This window comes from Electrona antarctica, assembly GCF_951216825.1.
Source record: "Electrona antarctica genome assembly, chromosome: 21".
Taxonomy (NCBI): Eukaryota; Metazoa; Chordata; class Actinopteri; order Myctophiformes; family Myctophidae; genus Electrona; species Electrona antarctica.
This window is the reverse complement of record NC_136802.1, coordinates 17,624,426-17,643,770: the sequence shown is the minus strand read 5'-3', so window position 1 is coordinate 17,643,770 and position 19,345 is coordinate 17,624,426. Positions and strand designations below refer to the sequence as shown.

The 19,345-nt window shown below is 42.3% G+C and overlaps 1 protein-coding gene across 5 annotated transcripts in view; it reads left to right on the top strand.

The window, feature by feature from the left end:
* The window catches only part of arhgef11 (Rho guanine nucleotide exchange factor (GEF) 11), a 43,303-nt gene extending 24,231 nt beyond the window's left edge, over positions 1-19,072 (top strand). For 2 of the 5 annotated variants that reach the window (XM_079491570.1, XM_079491567.1), the window contains exons 25-41: positions 104-252; positions 1,320-1,460; positions 2,983-3,059; positions 3,653-3,778; positions 5,906-6,023; positions 6,956-7,104; positions 7,224-7,299; positions 7,456-7,626; positions 8,183-8,264; positions 8,577-8,663; positions 9,011-9,069; positions 9,298-9,450; positions 9,915-10,163; positions 10,664-10,771; positions 11,862-12,208; positions 12,568-12,700; positions 14,048-19,071. In XM_079491570.1, coding sequence (XP_079347696.1) covers positions 104-252; positions 1,320-1,460; positions 2,983-3,059; positions 3,653-3,778; positions 5,906-6,023; positions 6,956-7,104; positions 7,224-7,299; positions 7,456-7,626; positions 8,183-8,264; positions 8,577-8,663; positions 9,011-9,069; positions 9,298-9,450; positions 9,915-10,163; positions 10,664-10,771; positions 11,862-12,208; positions 12,568-12,700; positions 14,048-14,121 — 2,299 coding nt within the window. In that variant the 3' untranslated portion in view covers positions 14,122-19,071. Of the gene's footprint in view, positions 1-103; positions 253-1,319; positions 1,461-2,982; positions 3,060-3,652; positions 3,779-5,905; positions 6,024-6,955; positions 7,105-7,223; positions 7,300-7,455; positions 7,627-8,182; positions 8,265-8,576; positions 8,664-9,010; positions 9,070-9,297; positions 9,451-9,914; positions 10,164-10,663; positions 10,772-11,861; positions 12,209-12,567; positions 12,701-14,047 lie in introns of all 5 variants that reach the window. The other 3 variants (XM_079491569.1, XM_079491568.1, XM_079491571.1) reach the window with 3 other exon arrangements.
* Positions 19,073-19,345: the final 273 nt, after the last annotated feature.

The following is a 19,345-nucleotide window of genomic DNA, read 5'->3' as shown; positions in this document are numbered from 1 at the left end:
TGAATTATATAACTTGTACCTGTGCATTAGCATGTGACAGCATCGTAGCTGCTGCCAAAATGTCAATGATGAGTGACAACGGTGTGTGTGCCCTCCCATGCAGGAGCATAGAGTCTACGTTGGCCCTGCTCCCAGACGTCTCGGCCCTGGAGGAGGAGGTGAGCGACGGTCAGAACTGGCAGGAGACCGTGTCTGCTCAGCTCCTCTGCACCCTCAGCCCGCGGGAGGTGGACAGACAAGCCGTCATCTACGGTAAAACCACCGTCGGAACCATGGCTTCTTTTTACAGCTTGGTGCCTAGTAGCCATCTAGATTAGAACAGTGGTCTTCAACCAGTGGTCCGGGGACCACCAGGTTGGGGTTCCAGGTGGTCCCCAGCTAAATTATGCAGAGTGTAAAATGAAACGGGTACATTTGGTTTAATTTTACGCTCTCAAGAATTATTAATATTGTTAAACATTTGCATTACTTAATTTACAAAAAGTCTACACAATTGTAGAATGTAAAACAAAGAGAATGTAAAATAATTATTTCGATTTTGCCTCATCTCTCCTATGGTACCAGATCAATATACAGCATGGAATTGTGGACAAATTCTTATCCAACAATAACAAAGTCTTTAGTTTTGGGTCAGCAAGGCTAAATCTCATCAAACGGTGGTCAGCAGCTCAAATGCAGAATAAATAATGGGCCTTGATATGAAAAAGGTTGAAAACCATTGGTCTAGACAGGGTTCGTCTGTCTATCTCTGTATATATTTCTCTATCTCTCTGTCCCCATCAAAATCCAATCAATGGTAATGTGTAGGCATTGTTCAAGACACTTCAGTGTCCCTACGTAAAAGGTTGAAGGAAAGCGATTTTTTTCCCACTGCAAGAAATGTCTAATTGACATTTTAACACATAATGTGCCCTTTCATTCTTTCAAAAGTGGGGTGCCCACATTTAGACCAAATTTATTTATTTATTTTTTACAAAGACGTCCTAGGACGTCTGTGGACGACATAGCAGATCTACAAGTTCACAACACATAGTGCTACGACACACGTGAGATTGTAGATTGGCTATTCTCTTTGAAGACATTTGGTGTAAATGGGGAAAAAAAGGAGCCGACCTCTGGGGGTCCCTAGGGTTTAAGTGTTAGGGTTAGGGTTAGGGCCTTTGATCATGTACATGATCCAGCCCTAATAGTTAAAGAGTCTTTTAGACAGATAGTCTTTTAGGTCAAATATAAAATAAAAATATCTAGATCCATTAAACAAAAAAAGATCGTAATAAAATCCAACTGAATTCCCCTTTGTCGACTCTCCTCTTCCGTAGAACTGTTTACGACGGAGGCGTCCCACCTGAGGACGCTGAGGGTTCTAGACCAGGTGTTCTTCCAGAAGATGAGGGACGTCCTGAGGCCAGACGAGCTGTCCTGCATCTTCCCCAACCTGAAACAAGTCTACGAGCTCCATGGTGGGTGTGTGCGTGCGTGTGTGTAGTGTGTTAAAACGTTCACTGTGAAAGAATACATTTCCAAAGATTTGCACACATTTTCACGATTTTTCAAAAATAGCAGATCTACAAGCGTGTGTTAAGTGTGTTGGGGGCGTGCGCTTGTATTTCTATACCTGTGAGGACCAAATGTCCCCAGAAGTATAGTAGAAAAGAAGAGGAATAGACAGTGTGAGGACAAGTATTATTTGAGTTCTCTCAAATATTCGGGTTTCGGTTAGGATTATGCATTTAGAGGTTAGGTTTAGGGGGCCAGAGCAGCCTGTATGTGTGCTTGTCTCTGTGCGTGCATGTCCTTGCACTCTCATACGTGTCTGCCTCTCATACTATGCCTGCATTAGTAACACTAGCTCTGCTTTGTGTACACTGAAACCAGTTGTAATTTGGGTCAATATGTATTCAGACTTGGAGCAAATATGTATTCAGACTCAGAGCAGTGTGTGGCACTGGTAATGGTAAATCTCTGCCCATAGGCCTAGGTCAATATGGATTGTTGTATTTAATGGACCCAACATAGAGGCACAATATGTATGATTGTATTTAATGGACTCAACATAGAGGCACACGTGCTGTTTTGTTGAGGCATAATACTGAGTGATATGTTCTGTCTGCCGCCCCTATGTTAGGGTTAGGTTGTGGCTCAGGAGGTAGAGCAGGTCGTCCAATGATCCCTGGGTCAGCGGTTCGAATCCCGGCTCCTCCTGTCCATATGTCGAAGTGTCCTTGGGCAAGACACTGAACCCTATTGCCTCCAATGAGTTGGTCGGTGTGAGCTTGCCACCATTGGTGTGTGAATGTGGGAAGTGAGGACGCTGGCGTCGACTGTTCGCCGCTTCACCTCCCAATGTATGAATGAATGAACCATTGTAAAGTGCATTGAGCACTTGGAAAAGCGCTATAAAAATGCTATTCATGTTTTAGTTTTTTTTTCTTCACTGTTCTAAAGCATGTAGTCCAAAGTCACTGTTCTCACAACTGTTGCAACAGCCGGTACCTGTAACCTCCCTCGCTGTTACCCAACTCTAATGTAAATGACCGCTTGTTTATAACCTTTCACGGCTATTGTCTTTTAAGGCTTTTTTTTAAATACAGCAGCGTAATTCCCATTGTTTACCAGTAGTGGGTGGTGCTGGGTATCACACAATGAGGCTTTTGATTCCTAACAAGATTATATCAACTAAATTGTTTCTTGTGCTTTTATGTTCAATGCAAAACTAAATGCAAATCTACTTGTCAAGAAGTGCCAAGGCTGGTGTTCAAGCTGAGTTCAGGTCAGGTCTGACTGAGCCACGTTTCAGTTTGAACAATAACCTAAACAGGTTTGTTGTAAAACCCCGTCCAGACCAAAGTGGTTTAACACATTTATCAATAAGAAAACCCTCTTCCCTGCCGATATGTTTTTGAGTGGTGCAACCACTTGGGAACAGTACAGTCACCACTTGACTCAGTTCTCTCATTCATCTGTTTTGGTGTTATGTTGCAGCGAACCTCTGTGAGGCGATGAAGAAGCGAAGAGAGTCCCCCGTCGTTGAGAAGATCGGGGACATTATGTTTGCCAGGGTGAGTGTTTGTTTATTAATGCATCTGTGTACAACCCCCAACCCCTTGTGTCTCGGCCACATTGAACCTGTCGTCTCTACTTTGTGCATGTAATAGAGCGTTATGGTCCCGCCCCCGACGAGTTCCGGAAGAGAATTTCCCATTCATTTTTCCCATAGACGTTTCAGAAAGTATTTATTTAAAGACCTTTTTAAGGCCGAACAAATGATTAGAAAGAAGAAAAGTGCAAGGTACAACACTTATTTTTTCTTTGACTTTTACTTCTTGCTAATTATTTGTTGGGTCCCAAAAAAAATAGTTTATTGTCATGATTTGTCAGGAGCCGAGTTGGCTTTGTCTGAGGCTTAAAGGTCTTTAAATAATTACTTTTTGAAACGTCTGTGGAAAAATGAATGGGAAACTCTCTTCTGGGCCGCTCGTCGTTCTGAAAGAGGGCGGGACTGCGACACTCTGCAAAAGTGTTGAACGCAAGTCTTAGTGGCTAAGCTTGAGTGATTAATTGTTATGGTAAAGCTTGTTTGGAGGGAATCACTTTAGTGTGTGTGTGTGTGTGTGTGTGTGTGTGTGTGTGTGCGTGTGTGTGTGTGTCTCAGTTTGAGGGAGCAGCAGGAGAGGAGTTCTTGGACCACGTGTCCCAGCTGTGTAATCAGCAGTCTGAGGCACTGGAGCTCATCAAGAACAAGCAGCGAAAAGATCCACGCTTTGCGCACCTTATCCAGGTAACATGCCCATATATGGAGTTCTTTGTCAGGCATTCCCAAACATGGAGTCTATGTAGATGTCAGAACATCATTGTGATGTCAGAAAAAACATTGATGTCAGAACAGGCCAGTTCCATTTAGGGTTTTTAAAACCTATAATTTTTATCCCACGATTTTGCAACCCAGTTTTTTCACCCAGTGCCAATTATCTAATCCTGTAATCCTGGGCGCTACACTTCCTCTGCCAACCTGGGGGGGCAGCGGACTGACATCATGCCTCCTTCTATGCATGAGGAGTCCAAGCTGCTTCTTTTCACCTGACAGGGGGGAATTTCCCTGGCCGGACGTAGCACGTGGAAGGAACACGTTATTCCGACCAGTTCCTTTCCCCTCCATCAGGCGCCCCGGCTGGCCAGGGGGAGGTAGTTTTAGAGACCAGGATTTCACCAGGAGTTCCATATAGGGTTGATCAGGTCCAGAGCCCAGTGGGTCAAATTTGAAGGCGAACGTTTCTCGAGTTACGTTGATTACAGCCGTACGTACACACAGACGTGGTGCATTTATATTATATATATGACATAATGTCTTTATGATATGACATAATGAGATAACATATGAAATGAAACCATGTGTGATAATATTAGAGTTACGATTGATAATATACTTATACGGTAGTATAACTCTGTTTCCACAACAACAATTTGGTGCCTGTTCAGTTGTATTTTTGCTAAATGAAACATTGGGATTGACAGATAAATGCTAATGGCTTACATTGGTTAAGAATCTGAGTTCGTGTCGAAGTGTCCTTGAGCAAGACACTGAACCCCTAATTGCCCGCGATGTGCAGGTTGGTGCCTAGCATGTTTTCCTCCGCCATCGGTGTGAACTGTGAACGGGTGAATGTAATGCACAATCTATGTAAATTAGGCATGTAACGATATATCGTATATCGATATATATCGATATTATATCCCAACGATATGCATCGATTAATATATCGATACATATATATATATATATATATATATATATATATATATATATATATATATATATATATATTTGTTTTAGGGGGGGCTAGTGTGTGATATGAAATGTGAGCTGTAATTATATTCCATCATATTCACGTGCTTTTGGAGAGAAATTAGACAGACTCCATGCAGTCACTTTCAGTAGTAGAGGCCTGCAGAGGGGAGCTGTATGTGTCTGACACAGGTGATGGTCGTTATTGATGCTCATTAATACATAGTATAATATGTATATAATACAAGGAAGGCAATTATGTTTATGCACTGTCAAATAGGTCTACATCTATCCTAAGATGCCATCAAAGAAAAGAAGAAATGTTAACTCGAGCTAGGTTTAAACATGAAAGCATGTTTACAGTTGTTGCACAGAAATTAAGTAATTTTACATGAAAAGTAATGCTACTTTTGCAATGTAGTTAAATAGAAATTGTGAAAAAAGCTTGGGGGGGAAGATAAATCATAAAAAAAAAAGATTTGTCTGGAAGATAATTGTGTTGAAAATATCGTGAAAAATCGTATCGTGAACCTCATATCGTGATGCGTATCGTGCGTATCGTGAGTTGAGTGTATCGTTACATGCCTAATGTAAATCTATAAATGCACCATTTACCATTTATTCATCACTCTTCCAGTGTTAATGTTGTTGACTAAGACTAAGACTAAAGACTAAGTCGACTAATTAGGACTAAGACTAAATGGTGTGTTATTCAAGACTAAATCAAAATATTGTGAAAAAATTAACACTGGTCTCTTCATATGCCAATAGTCAATTATGTAAAAGCTTGGGTTGGCCTGGCCAACCCACTGAAGAGAAAAAGAAACGAGCCACATAACTGTATAAATGTACCTGTCCAGGGTGTTGGCGTCACCCTGACAACCAACAATCAATACAATTTGGGACACAAATTGAAAAATCACAATCAGCCTCGTCACTTCCCGCAATGTGACAATTTTCCTAATGCCTATATGCAATTTTTCCACTTTTTAAATAAATAATATACCTATTTTCCATTGTGTCTGACAAGATTTTGACTTCCAACTCTTCCACAGGTAATAAATAAACAGCATTTTAGCGTTTACTAGTGAACTGAGCTGTGCATGTGTTGCTTTCATATAGGAGTGTGAAGCCAGCCCTCACTGCAGGAGACTGCAGCTCAAAGACCTGCTGGTGTCAGAGATGCAGAGACTAACCAAGTATCCTCTACTGCTGGACAACATCATCAAACACACAGAAGGTGAGTGCAGGGCGCAGGGTGCAGGGTGCAGGGCGCACGCACGCGTACACACAGACCCCTTTTCCACCGGTTGGTTCCCAGAAGGTGAGTGCAGGGCGCACGCACGCGTACACACAGACCCCTTTTCCACCGGTTGGTTCCCAGAAGGTGAGTGCAGGGCGCACGCACGCGTACACACAGACCCCTTTTCCACCGGTTGGTTCCCAATGGGAACCGGTTCAGTTCTTTTTGGTTCTTAGTCCACGAGCCAGAACTCCAAAATTGGAATGTTAATTATGAATTGAGTATGCAAAACCATACCTATATTAAATTGTGAAACTTCCCCCAGTTGATTACTTACACGAAGACAATGATTTTTTTGTATTACAAATTCTTAATTTTTAAATATGCAAATGAGACATTATATAGGACTATGTAAAAAATATGAAATGGCTACTACTGTGGAAGGTAAGTTATCATATATTCATTTACTTGTATTGATCCTATAAACAATTTAATAAAGGAATTGTTTTGTCCACTCAATTCATAATTAACTTTCCAATTTTGGAGCTCTGGCTCATGAACTAAGAACCAAAAACACCTAAACCGGTTCCCATTGGGAACCAACCGGTGGAAAAGTTGTCACACAGGTGTGGAAATGCATCCGACACGGGCATCCAGTGAGAATCACACTGAGGACGCTACGAGGATGTGGTTAACGTGCTACCACCGTGCAACTAGAGACGCATTGCATCGTTATAACTAGAGCGCCCGTTGGGCACTGGCCTACTTGAACGATGCAAGTTAGAAATGCATGCCCCACCCAGTTATTTTGTCTGTGTCGGTGGGGCGAAGGGTTCTCGAGTTATGTGGATTACAGACGTACACACAGAGACATGGTGCATTTATAGTTAGATGGTGAATAAAACATGAACCCTCTGGTTTTCCTCCAGCTGGCTCGTCGGATCTCCCGTACCTCCAGCAGGCCCAGGCATATTGTCGTGGTATACTGCAGGATGTCAACGAGGTGGTCCGGATAACGGAACACCGGCAACGACTCAACCAGTACCAGCGAAGGCTGGACGCCGCCCCTCAGTTCAAGGTCAACAACTTTATCTGGCATATATGTGTGGCTGTGTGCGTGTGCGACTGTGCGTGTATGCGCGTCCAGACACACTCCTGTCTAATCTATTGTTTTTGTGTTACTGCTGCTTCCAACAGAGTCTTAATCTGAGCACAAAGACGATGATCCACGAGGGTCCCCTCACTTGGAAAGTCAGCAAAGAAAAGACGTTAGGTACGGATTTAGACATGCTTGGTGAAGTCAGAAATGAAGGACCTAAAAACGTGTCCACACGTCCTGGGCCTCCTACGGGTGTAATTATGGAGACGTGTGCAATCATGGGCATCATAAGTGTTAACTATCACCATTGTTATTCCCTACCACATGCAGAGATCCAGGCGTTGCTGCTATCAGACTGCCTGGTCCTGCTGCAGAGGGGCCCAGACGAGAGGCTGCTTCTCCGCTGCCCGTCCCGTTGGCTGGGCGGGGGCACTGACACCAAGACCTCCTTCAGCCCCCTCGTGAAGCTGGACTCGCTGTTGGTTCGTGATGTGGCCACAGGTTTGTTGAAGCATGTCAAGTAAAGGGGATCGGGCCATTAGAACCAATAACCAACTTCATATTGCTCATGTGGGTTAAATCACAGCATGTCAAGTAAAGGGGATCGGGCCATTAGAACCAATAACCAACTTCATATTGCTCATGTGGGTTAAATCACATAAAAAATGAGAAGCGCGGTTTTCTTTTTCTTTTCTTTCCTTTTTTCTTATACTGTAAATCAACAAGTCGACATGAATTCATGTCCTGTTCCTTGCCTCTGAATTTGTCTTTCCTTTAATGTTTTGTTTACCCATCATACAACACCATCAAACAACTTAACTAACATTTAACTATTTAGGACTTTGAGTCATTTGAGTGTCACGATCTACAAGCTCACAACACGTTGTAAAGCTTGTGAATCGTTTTTTTTTTTAAATTGAAAACGTTTACATTTTCTTTCATTCTTATTCAGTTAACTTTCTATTTTAATTTGTGCCTTTTATCTATACATTTTTAAAGATTAGTTTGGACCTCCGATGGATGACATTTCTGTGTCTTTCGTTTTTGTTCTCCCCAGACAATAAGGCCCTCTATGTTATCAGCACCATGGAGAGGCAGATTTATGAGCTGGTAGCTGGGACCTCCTCAGAGAAGAACACGTAAGACCTGAGACAAGAAGCAAAGATTAAAGTTAAAAATGTTCACTGTGAACGAATATATATTCAAAGATTTGCGCCACGTTTTCACAATTTTTCAAAAATGGCAGATCTACAAGCTCGTAGCACGACACTCGGTGCTGCACTATGAGCTTGTAGATCTGCTATTTTTCAACAGATAAAGTATAAAATAATGGTTAAAGTGGTTAAAAGCTAAGGCGACACAGACGTGTCCTCAGGTCTAAATGGGTTAAATTGTCTGTCCCCGCTAGTTTAACTCGTCCTGACTGACTTGGGCTTTTTGCCATTTTCCAGTTGGAAAGACTTACTTGAAAAGACTATCTTACTGGCTGGAGCTGGAGGCTCGTCACCTTTAACCAACCACGGATCCACACCTATATCGTGAGTGACTCTAATGATTAATGCATTATCAAAAATACAAGAATGTCATTTTTGTTTCAAGTCACTGTTGTAAATGTAACGTCTTATGTCTTTAATGCTGATGAACTGAAAATGCTTTTCAATTCTGATGAATTGAAAATGGTGGACCATGTTGTAAATAAGTGTAATGCGTAAGCATGAATCGTTCACAAAGGAACAGTTTTTGTATTGACTTACCCATTCTGCATACTGTGAAATAAAAGTTTCAATCAATCAATAGAATGCAGATGTAGATTTCCTTGTGTGTATGTGGAGGACCACGTCACTTCTAGTTTAGTTTTCAATAGATGTCTCGTTGTCTCTCGCAGTTCCCCTGGCATCTGCAATTCTTCCCCAGTCTCACCTGCAAGCAGCCATCTCACCTCAGGTGAGAGTTACTTCATTAACCAGTAGACATCACTACATTTTTAGCAAAAGCATCTATACAGTATTTCAGTCAACCCTTCATTCCTAACAACTATCGTCAGCAACAAATGATCTACCGTAACCTCCACTGATAAACCGCACTAGTAAAATGTGATCCTAACTTGATTTTGCTTTATGAAAACGGTATGTTCTTCTTAGTTTTTAACAATTTATTCAACTCATCTCCCAGATGACTCTATGACCGAGCGATCGGTTTCTATGGGGACGGATTCCTCCAATGGCGATGAAGCTCTCACACCCACCACACCCACGGACCAATCAGCATCCTTCCTCTGCGGTGATGTGCAGGCTCTTGGCGTGGCAGAGGCCGCTCTCCAAGACGGTGAGAATGAAAGCCCGTTGTCGGTAGTGTTGGCAGTTCTACCAACACCACTAATTACCATGCCACAGACATTATCTAGTTACTTATACCCCTTAAATTCATTCAGTGTCGGACATAGTTGAGCAATGTCAAAACCTGAAGGATGTGATGTTATTGACATTTTGTTAATAAGCTTTTCAACAATCCATTGTCCATCAGTCGACTTTGAGGCTTAATCAGGTTTTTGGCCAGGACTAGACTGAGCTGTGGACATTGCTCTGTGCCCTTATGTCTCTATGTATGTATTATTTCTGTTTTTGTATTATGTCAAATGTGTGTGTATATGTGTTGCATACAAGGCCGCTGGGCCGCAAGACAAATTTCAGTGCGAACTGACAAAGTACTATATCATATCATTCGGAGTCGCAGACACAGACTGTGTTATTTGCTCCTACATGCATGTTTCTTTGGCTTGTTATTCACAGTGGAAACGCTAAGGCAGCTCATCTTCAGAGATCTGGATGAGGACGACTGGAGCAGCCACGACTCAGACGACACACCCACCAACGAGGCAGCCAATGACCGGCAGAGGCCCGAGTCCCTGGAGACCGTCCTCAGCTGCAGCACCGACCAATGGGATGCAGAACCTGAAGACGACTGCCTTCCTCCTGAGGCCCCGCCCCCTGAGGAGGAGGCGGAGCAACAGCAGCGTAGTTTTCAGGTTATGAGAAAAGGTAAAGATTCTTCATGAAGCAGCATGAGTCATCTAGGAATCATTGAGTGTCGAGTCTCTCCATCAAGGTTGACCATTCACTTTCTATTCACTTTCTATTCAGTCAATTCAACAAAACGTAATAATCATACCGCGCTGCACTTCAATTAATTACACTTCTGGCCTGGGTATTGGTTAGTATTTTAAATTGACTGAATTAAAGGTGAATAGAGTCTAATCGAAGTCTTGAATGAACTTGGCAACTGGCTCTTTGTGGTGTGGGTAAACTTTCTGCAAAGGCCGGCTTTTCCTCTGCATGATTTCCACACACACTCTGAATAATTCTTTTGTGGTGGTTTCTCATTCACTTCTTTTTCTGCTACTTCTTTTTCTGCCTGCTCCTCATTCCCTCTCACTTAATGTGCAACACACAAACACTTCCCATACTGTCCACACACACACACACACACACACATCCACACACATGCACTACCTTCTTCTTCACGTCTATCCTCTGCATAGCTGTGGTTGCGGGCTGTCCTTCTATCCCTGACGACATCACCGATGATGTCGGCCTCCCCTTCGACCAATCATCTGAGCCGAGAGGCGAGGCCACAGAGCAGGGTAATGGTAACCAGATATAGTGGACACTGTCCTGTAGGCACCTCAATGCAGTCACATCCTTGTTGAAAGTCTTCTGTCCTGCCAAACTGGGATCAAATAGTATTTTTCCAAATATACTATACTGGTTTAGTTTCTCGACTTCTTTTGTGCCCACTGTATGTTGCGTAACACACTAAACAATACACTATATACACTATAGTGAGTTTTGGAAAGCTTGGACAATCACAGGAAAGTATCGCATTTTTTTAAAGTGTTTTCTACATATGACAGACATTGCACGCATAGTCCTGATGAGGCGTACTCCTTCCCTGCTGGTAGTCCATGCAGGTCAGAACAAAGACGGTGGTTTAATTCAGTCATAAACACGCGTCGGTCTCCTGCTACACAAGAAATCCATAGGAAGGTTAGCGCTTCATTTAACCCATTTTGGGCGGGAACCCCTTTTGGTGTTAGCATTATGTTATGCTTTAGCTATTGAAAAATAGCAGATCTACAAGCTCATAGCGTGCCACCGAGTGGCGCGCTACGAGCTTGTAGGTCTGCTATTTTTTGAGTGGTGTAAACCACTCCTACAACTGGCTTTGTTAGTCTGTGCAGAAAAAATGAGCATGGTTGCTATGTTCACCCTGTTCACCCGGGTGAACAGGGTTTTTTTTCTGTGCAGAAAAAATGAGCATGGTTGCTATGTTCACCCTGTTCACCCGGGTGTGATTTCATTACATCAGACATTATTTCATTACGTCAGACAGGCTATATAAGACCTTACACCACTCAGTTCACACGGGTGTGATTTTTTTTAAATCGAAGAACCACTGACATAGAAACATAGCTTTTTCAGAAAACTGTCGGGATGTAGAAGACATTTTTAGAATCTGATCTCAGGTGAAAATGGGTTAAAATGTTGATACGCTTTTAGCCTAATGTATTAGTTCTACTGGGTGCTTGAGAACTACTGGTCAAGAAGGCATTTGTAGAATGGATCGGCCTCGGGTCTAAATGGGTTGAATCACAGCAGAGTAAATATACTTTAGTTCCTTCCCCCAGCCCTCCCACGTCCTTGCTCTCATAATGACGAGGCCCTGTCTGTATGTCTCAGGGAACGTCTTCTACTTGGTGATGCCAACGGAGCACGGCGAGAGCGTCACGGATGACTCCCACGACCCTGCCACCCCCACCGCCCCTACCGCCGCAGCAGTGTTGTTCCCTCTGCCCCCAGAGGAGGCGCTGTCGTCATCGCCGGGCCGGCCTCGGGAGGACGAGGAGGAAGCGCGCTGCGCCACAGACACCGACCCGTCGGACCTCCCTGTGCAGCCGGAGGAGGAACAGGACGTGGAATTGTGCCATTTGGAGGAGCAGGCGGGCCCCCAGAGTCACGTCATCACTAACGTAGATGAGATCTTCCACACCATCGAGGTGCTGATGGGCAAGTTGCACCAGCTAAGGGTGAGTTACTAATACCAGCCAGGGTGAGGTGCCTTGCGCGATTGAATGTGTGGTCAGCCGATCTTCCCGTTATCATCCTATTGAAAGGGCCTTTTATCACCGTTATCATCCCATAGCTATGGTGGTTCAGTAGGTCCCTACTGAACTGTTTTGTGCTACAGTATGTTTCAATGTGGCGCTGCCCTGTGACAGCACATGCGGGTGATAACAGCCCCTTGTAACCACTGCGTTAGAAATATGGAAATAGAAGTTTTCTGGCCTGCATCAACGATATGCTGTATATAATTTGACCAGAGCTAATAACTGTAATGTTTTAAGCGCACTGTCTTGTGTCCATCCCTCCCTCCATCCATCCCCAGGACATTGAGAAGGCTCACCAGGAGCTCCTTAAAACCCTCAGAGAGTCCACAACCAATCAGGAGTCGGAGGAGCAGCCGTGTGCTTCGACAACGGTCTCCAGGACGCCATCTCTGGACCGCGGCTCAGGGGACGGTGAGTGAGTTGGGCTCCCAAGTTCACTGGCAGGTTTGGATGTCGCAACCATAGAGTTATAAAGGATAGCCTCTGGGCCGTTCGAGTTGCAACCCGATATAGTAAATAATGTTGTAGCGAGAGTGTTTACCGCCCCGACTGACTAATGGCCAATCACAGCGCGTCCTTGCACAACCCGTGGAGGCTTTCGAAGGACGTGGCACGGTACGTAGTTGGGTGTCGTTTCAGTCACTGTCCTTCATCAGGGTATCATCATACAAATACCAACGAAGTCGCCCTTTTACCAACTCGCTCCGGGCGTACAGCCGGCGGAACTGCTCAGCCTGGTATTCCTAAAGTAACCTAAGTAAATGATGCTTAAACAGTTAAACCTAACCTTATTCCTAACCTTAACCTCAGTAAAACAAAACCTAACCCTATTCCTAAATTTAACCCCAGTAAAACTATGCCTAACCCTAAACTTATTGATAACCTTATTCTCAGTAAAATAAAGAATACAAGAACCGCCACACCGAGTGGTCGGCGTGAGGTCAGCGTGAAAAAAAACAAGGGCGAGATGGATTATGGGCGACGGTACCTGTTACCCATCAGACAGCTGGACAATGTGTAATAAACGGCGTTCCAACAACGGTCATGAAATTCCTGGAAATAATTTGAAAGTTGAAAAAAAAACTTGTTCCAGTCCTGAAAAAGTTCCCGGAAAAAGTATTTGGATATGCATTGTTTTTGGTCATTGATTTAGTTAATAAAAAAAACATTTTCCAAAACATATATAACATTACACAAACTATGTAACATAAGTCATTTTTCGCCAAACGGGCTGCGTGATTGCAGCCTAATGTCTACCGGATGTGACGGAACAGATCTACAAGCTCACACCGTGCTGCAGCGTGATCCTATGCCTTAGTGGTGGTGTAGCAAAAACGTTGGCATGAAATTTGGAAAGGAATCGTACCATTCTATGCCTTATTTTTTGGTCTTTGGGCATTGCACATAGGAGTAAGAGACTCATTATTGTGCTGAAGGATTGTTATATAGGTCTGGAAATTGGGTTAAATATTCTGGAATGTTTTTGTAAAAGTATATAAATAAAAGTTTGTACGTGAGACTTGTTTTGTTTTGTGTTTCGCCACGTTGGCTGTTCTATCCTAGGCATTTGTCCTTGTAGGTGTGCAAAAGTACTTTATTTAAGTACTTGTCTTTAAGAAATAGTGTTATGTATTCAGCGTTACAAATCTTTTCAAATCAACTTACTTTGGTTGAAATAAAGAATGGCTTAAATGGATATACCTGTGAAAGAAGGGCTGATATAATTTAGACGGTAACGGATGAATCTTTTTATTTTAGATTTTGTGTCATCTAATCCAGGCAAGGAGGGCAGCAGTCCAGCAGAACTCAAGATCCAGTCCACTGGATTCTGACGTCACCTCACTGTTGGTGAACTGACGGACACACACACTTGGTCGCTGGCGTGAACAAGAGACAAGTACACACACACGCACATTTACAGTAACGTACTTGGCGATCAGACTCAGTCAGGCACCTCAGCCTCACACCCCTTTGCACCCACCCCGCCCCCCCACCCAGCCTCTGCATGCACACCCACTGTAACAGAACCCAGGAAGGACCGCTGTGCTGGGATACCAGGAAGTCTGGACGCCTGACCCAATCGGGGGGGAGGGGGTACCTCCCGCGATTGCCGAGGTCGCGACGAGCACCTGCTGCACTCGTGGAACATGAAGGAAGAAGCAAAAAAAAACTTTTAAAAATCAAAGGCGGAGAAGTGAAATGTTGAAACGGCGAAGGGAAGATTGTTTGAAGAACAAATAAAAGGGGAAAAGTTGGAAGAACCCTTACTGGACAACGGAGGTGCGTGCGTGCGTGCGTGCGTGCGTGCGTGCGTGCGTGCGTGCGTGCGGGGGAGGTTCATGAAGGAGAACCGTACGTGGGCGACATTTTGAAAGATGGGAGGACTAGTAGTCACTTGCGTACTTTGAGCTGGTTGAAGGAAAACGGGAGCAGGAAAGTGTTGAATTGTTCAAGTAAATAATAGACCAAGGGACCCGCAATCCCAGCACTTTACCCACAAATTATGCATCCCTACCCCCGCCTCCCTCCCCATCTCCGGTTGCTTTTACACTGAATTCACCTACCGCTGAAGCCGAAGGACTGTGTCTGTATATAATTCAGGTTATTTGCACTGGGTCATCATCGTTGAGGATACCAATATAACATAACACTCAAACGTTTGTCTGTGTTATTCACGCAACCTGGCCCCATTATTACGCTCTCCTCCTCCTCCCTCACACCTGGTTAGAGCAGTGGTTCTCAAAACCTTCGACTGAGTGTACAAATGGAACATTTGGTTTCCATTTGTACACTCTCAGAGAAACAGAGGGTCCTTAGTTGGACCCCACTTTGAGAAGCACTATGGTAGAGACAATAAAAATGTTGTTTGTGTTATTTTTGGGAACACGTACGCTGACGTTTAACGCAGTGCTTTACGCATGTCAGCGTTGTCCGACTCCACTAGTCGGTGCAACATATGGATCACTATATCGCTCCTGTTGATCACAGATTAAGTTCTAGAAAAGAAAACATAGTCTTGCGTAGCCAGACAACTATTCCACAATCTCCGAATGCTACAGTATAATGAGTCTGGAACAATGCCCCCCCGAAAGCTGAAAGAAAAGGGAAGTTGGTAATTTCCGTTCACAAAAATATATTTAAAAACTATCTTTAGGCCTACATTTTATTTTATTTTATTTCCATTTCTATAGCAACAAGCTATATAGGCTTTGATTCTTTTTGTTTTACATTTGGACAAATCTGTGCGACTGCAAAGACTAAACGGAAACATTTTCAGAGCTTCCATTGCACATTGCACTGCATGGCGAAAGCGTTTGAAAATTGTGGGAGTCGACGGTCTGACTTCGAGAGACTATAGAAGAAAACACTACTGCTACTACTGCGCTGTTTGCTACTGAAGAGCTGTGTTGTGTGTGGCCCTCCTTCCATAGCGCTGTTCTAGAGACCCACAGGGATTACCACAACAAAGTAACAGTTTCAGTGAATCCATAGTTGTATGCATCATTTATTTTTGTTCTTGTTAAGAAGGTAGATGGAACACAGGCAATTTTTCAGTGTGCTTAGAAACTGAAGGGGGGAGGCTTATATATATTAAAAACTTGAACCATCTGTGGCAGGTTTACCATGAGAAAAAAAACTGCTTGCCAAAAAACAAAGTCAAAAGTAGAATCTCTGCATTGTCTTAGAAATTGCCTGTGCGTCACTCAGGCCTGTCTCTACTGTATTGAGTGTAACACATGTGAACCAACCATCCCTCTGTCCCACTCGGTAATATGCATAAATCAGTGGTATTCAGTCATGGGACATGGTGGGTGTCTATCCCATTTAGGACTGAGGCCGATGTTTGCTATATACTGTAGGTGGCAACAAGAACCCCAAAAGGGGTTCCCGTCCTGAATGGGCTATGCAGGTTTTCATTCCAACCACACCAGGAGGGCCATTTCACTATTTTGGTTTCACCCTCTCTGGTTGAACGTGAGCTATTAGTGAAATAGTCTGCAACACACTGGATCAAGCTCCACAAATGATTTTGTTTATGATCAGCTAAATAAATACATTAAAATAATAATTACATACATAAATGTCCTTTTTTGGACTGTTCCACTGTCTAGCAACTGGGACTTTATCTGGTGAGGCCTTTCGTTGGTTGGAATGAATGCCTAGAGAATTCTCCCGGGCCTCAGTGTCACATGTTCGGATAAAACTGTCTTAGATATAGCGTTTTTTATGTTACTCTAACCACCTCGCCCAAGCCTGAAAACCATGAAGGGACTGTTATATTTACCAAGTAGCATTGTAGCAATACACTCCCTCTTCCCCTTGTGCACAGAACAGAACTTATATTTATTGGGAGAAAAGGAGAAAAAAAATTGTGCATGCGCCTATCTCCGCCAGTCTGTCTACGTCAGTACTATGACGTTAGTCATCTACCATATTGAGCAAACTTAAAGGTTCATCAGTTTCCATTGACTTTTCCCATATAAAAATTCTAAAAAGTAAAGCAATATTAATGTATGAAAAGAAAAGTAAGCATATGGCCTACTGGTAGTGTGCACAAGACATTTAACACTGATTGGTCCAGAGATAATGGCCCCTATTTTCGTCAGTGCTAAACGCCTTATCCCTAAACCTTTGGCTTATTTTACTATTTTGAAAAACATTTTTTAATAGTTCAAAATAGTCGATCGACAAGCTCACAACGTGTCGATGTAGATCGGCTAGTTGAACAATTTTACTTTTCCAAATGATAAAGGCAAAGTTTAGGGATAAGGGGTTTAGCACTGACAAACAGGGCCCAATAAGTCTGAAAGATTCCATTTGAAAGAGTCGGTACATGTGGGCAAAGTAACGTTGTGGATCTGTCCAGAGCCGCAGCACAGATGGTTAAAGTGTCTTTTCGTTATACTTGTGCTGTATCGTTATATTGGAGCAGCACAGTTATTTGAATTGCCATTTAATAATACTCGTTGCTGACTGTATCACGTATTGGAGACACACAATGTGCAGTTTCTTTGTATTTGAGAAAAGAATGTTGTGTAACTCATCTTGTAGGCCTTTGTTGTTTAGGTCTGTGCAACCGGTGTGCTTTCAAATGTTACATTTTTTGATTCAATACCGTACAGACCCAGGCTATATTATATGCTTTTGGTTTTCTTATGGTTCTAGTCTGTAAGTCCTACGTTGAGGATCACACTGTCTATCTAGCTGAGCCAACACAGAACACACACTGACATCTCACTCTGTATTTGAACTGGTTTCAAATATTTTGAAGAGTAGCGCTATTATTGACGAACCTAGGCTCTTTTCCAACCTTGAAACTGGAAACATTACTGCCAAAATTAAGCTAAACCAACTGCTCCTCTTATCTGAGTTTAATCAGATCACTGATTCAGTCACTCAGCTGATGTTTTACTTGAGTAGAAAATGTTTTTTGCCCAGAGGAGAGGGAAAATTAACTGTCACTTTTCTTCCTTCTGAATCCCTTGTTAGCGCATACAAGATTTGTAGTGATTTTCATTTTGCACACATTGTGATAAAACAAATGCTATGTGGTTAAAAACTTTAAGCTTAATTAAAAGAATAGCCGGAGAAAAATGTGTACTGGTAGAAAAAAACAAACAAGGGACCATTTAAAAACATTACCCAAGCAGGTTCAAACAACTTACAGAGGAGGTTTTCCTAATGAAAGTAATAATATTATAATAATAATAAAGCGTATTGGGTCATGACCACTCATGGACTCCAGTAGAACTGCATGCACTACAAAGTAATAAATAAAATCTAAATGAGATGCCAATTGAAGAGTTCAGTCGGTGGAGAATTCTAAGCCTGCTAATTATTAAGCATCTCCTCCGTCGTGTCAGGTTGATTTAACAAAGGACTAAATATGCATTGTCTCAAACTGCTTGTGTTGAAAATCAATGCAAGATGTCACCCATAATGAAACGCACAGATTCTGTTGTAAAACCATTTTTTCCACCATTTTCTTCCTCTCATTCCTACAGCATTCTTCATTTTGGGAATTTCTACCTCTTTTGCTTAACTTTATACTCATCAGTGTTTTTCTTTTCTTTATATCTTCTAAAATGACGTGACGGTTGAAGCTATAACTTAGCTAAATAACATCATCTTTATACCTTTTGTTTTGTTTTTGTAAAATATTGCACAGAGAATCCCTTCCCCTGCACAGTGCAAACTACTGTATGCATACACATAACGTCTTTAACCACCATCTCATTGTATTCTTTTTAAAGAACACAATCTTGTCCACTAATGTAATATAGAGTCCAGCCCCACTGTTTTCTATATATATATATATATATGTTTATTTGTTTTATTGGTTTCATTTTGTTCGTTCTGTAAAGCCTTAGTCTTCATCTTTGATTTTATTTTTGTAGATATGATTTTTAAAAGATGTGTAAATTATTTTTCTTCTCCTGTTTTTAAAAATGGTGAGATTGATAGCTGCACAGAAGGAAAAATGAACTCATGTTTCAGATTCACGTGTTTTGTGAAATTAAAAAAAGAAAACTGGATACAAAAAAAAGTTGGAAATGTGTGTTTTTGTGTGTGTAAAATAGTGAATGGCCAAAAGAAATTCTTGGTTGTAGAGATTTTTTATTGATTTGCTCTGTGCAGATGGGACTTTTCAATTTTGTGTACACTTAAATGAATACACAACTAGGTGACAGTGTTTCTTGTAATGACTCAACTAGATTGTACACTTGAGACCTGATGTCTTGTATATAGAGTATATTAAATGTTTATTTCTAGTCTACTACCAGTAAGAACATAGCCTGGTGTGGGAATGTTTGGGGTTACAAGCTACTGGTCTGAAATTATGTCCCATAACCAACATATTACATACTTTCAACTGCCATGTGTTATGCTGTAATTCAATCCCTACAACCTCTATCCATCCATGTTCAGTAAGTCACTATGGATGGGGTGTGCATATTAAAGTATAAAAAGCATTTTATTAATATATCACAAATGCATGCATCCAAGTAGATGGACACAATAACAATGTTTAACTAATTTAACCTATTTATTATT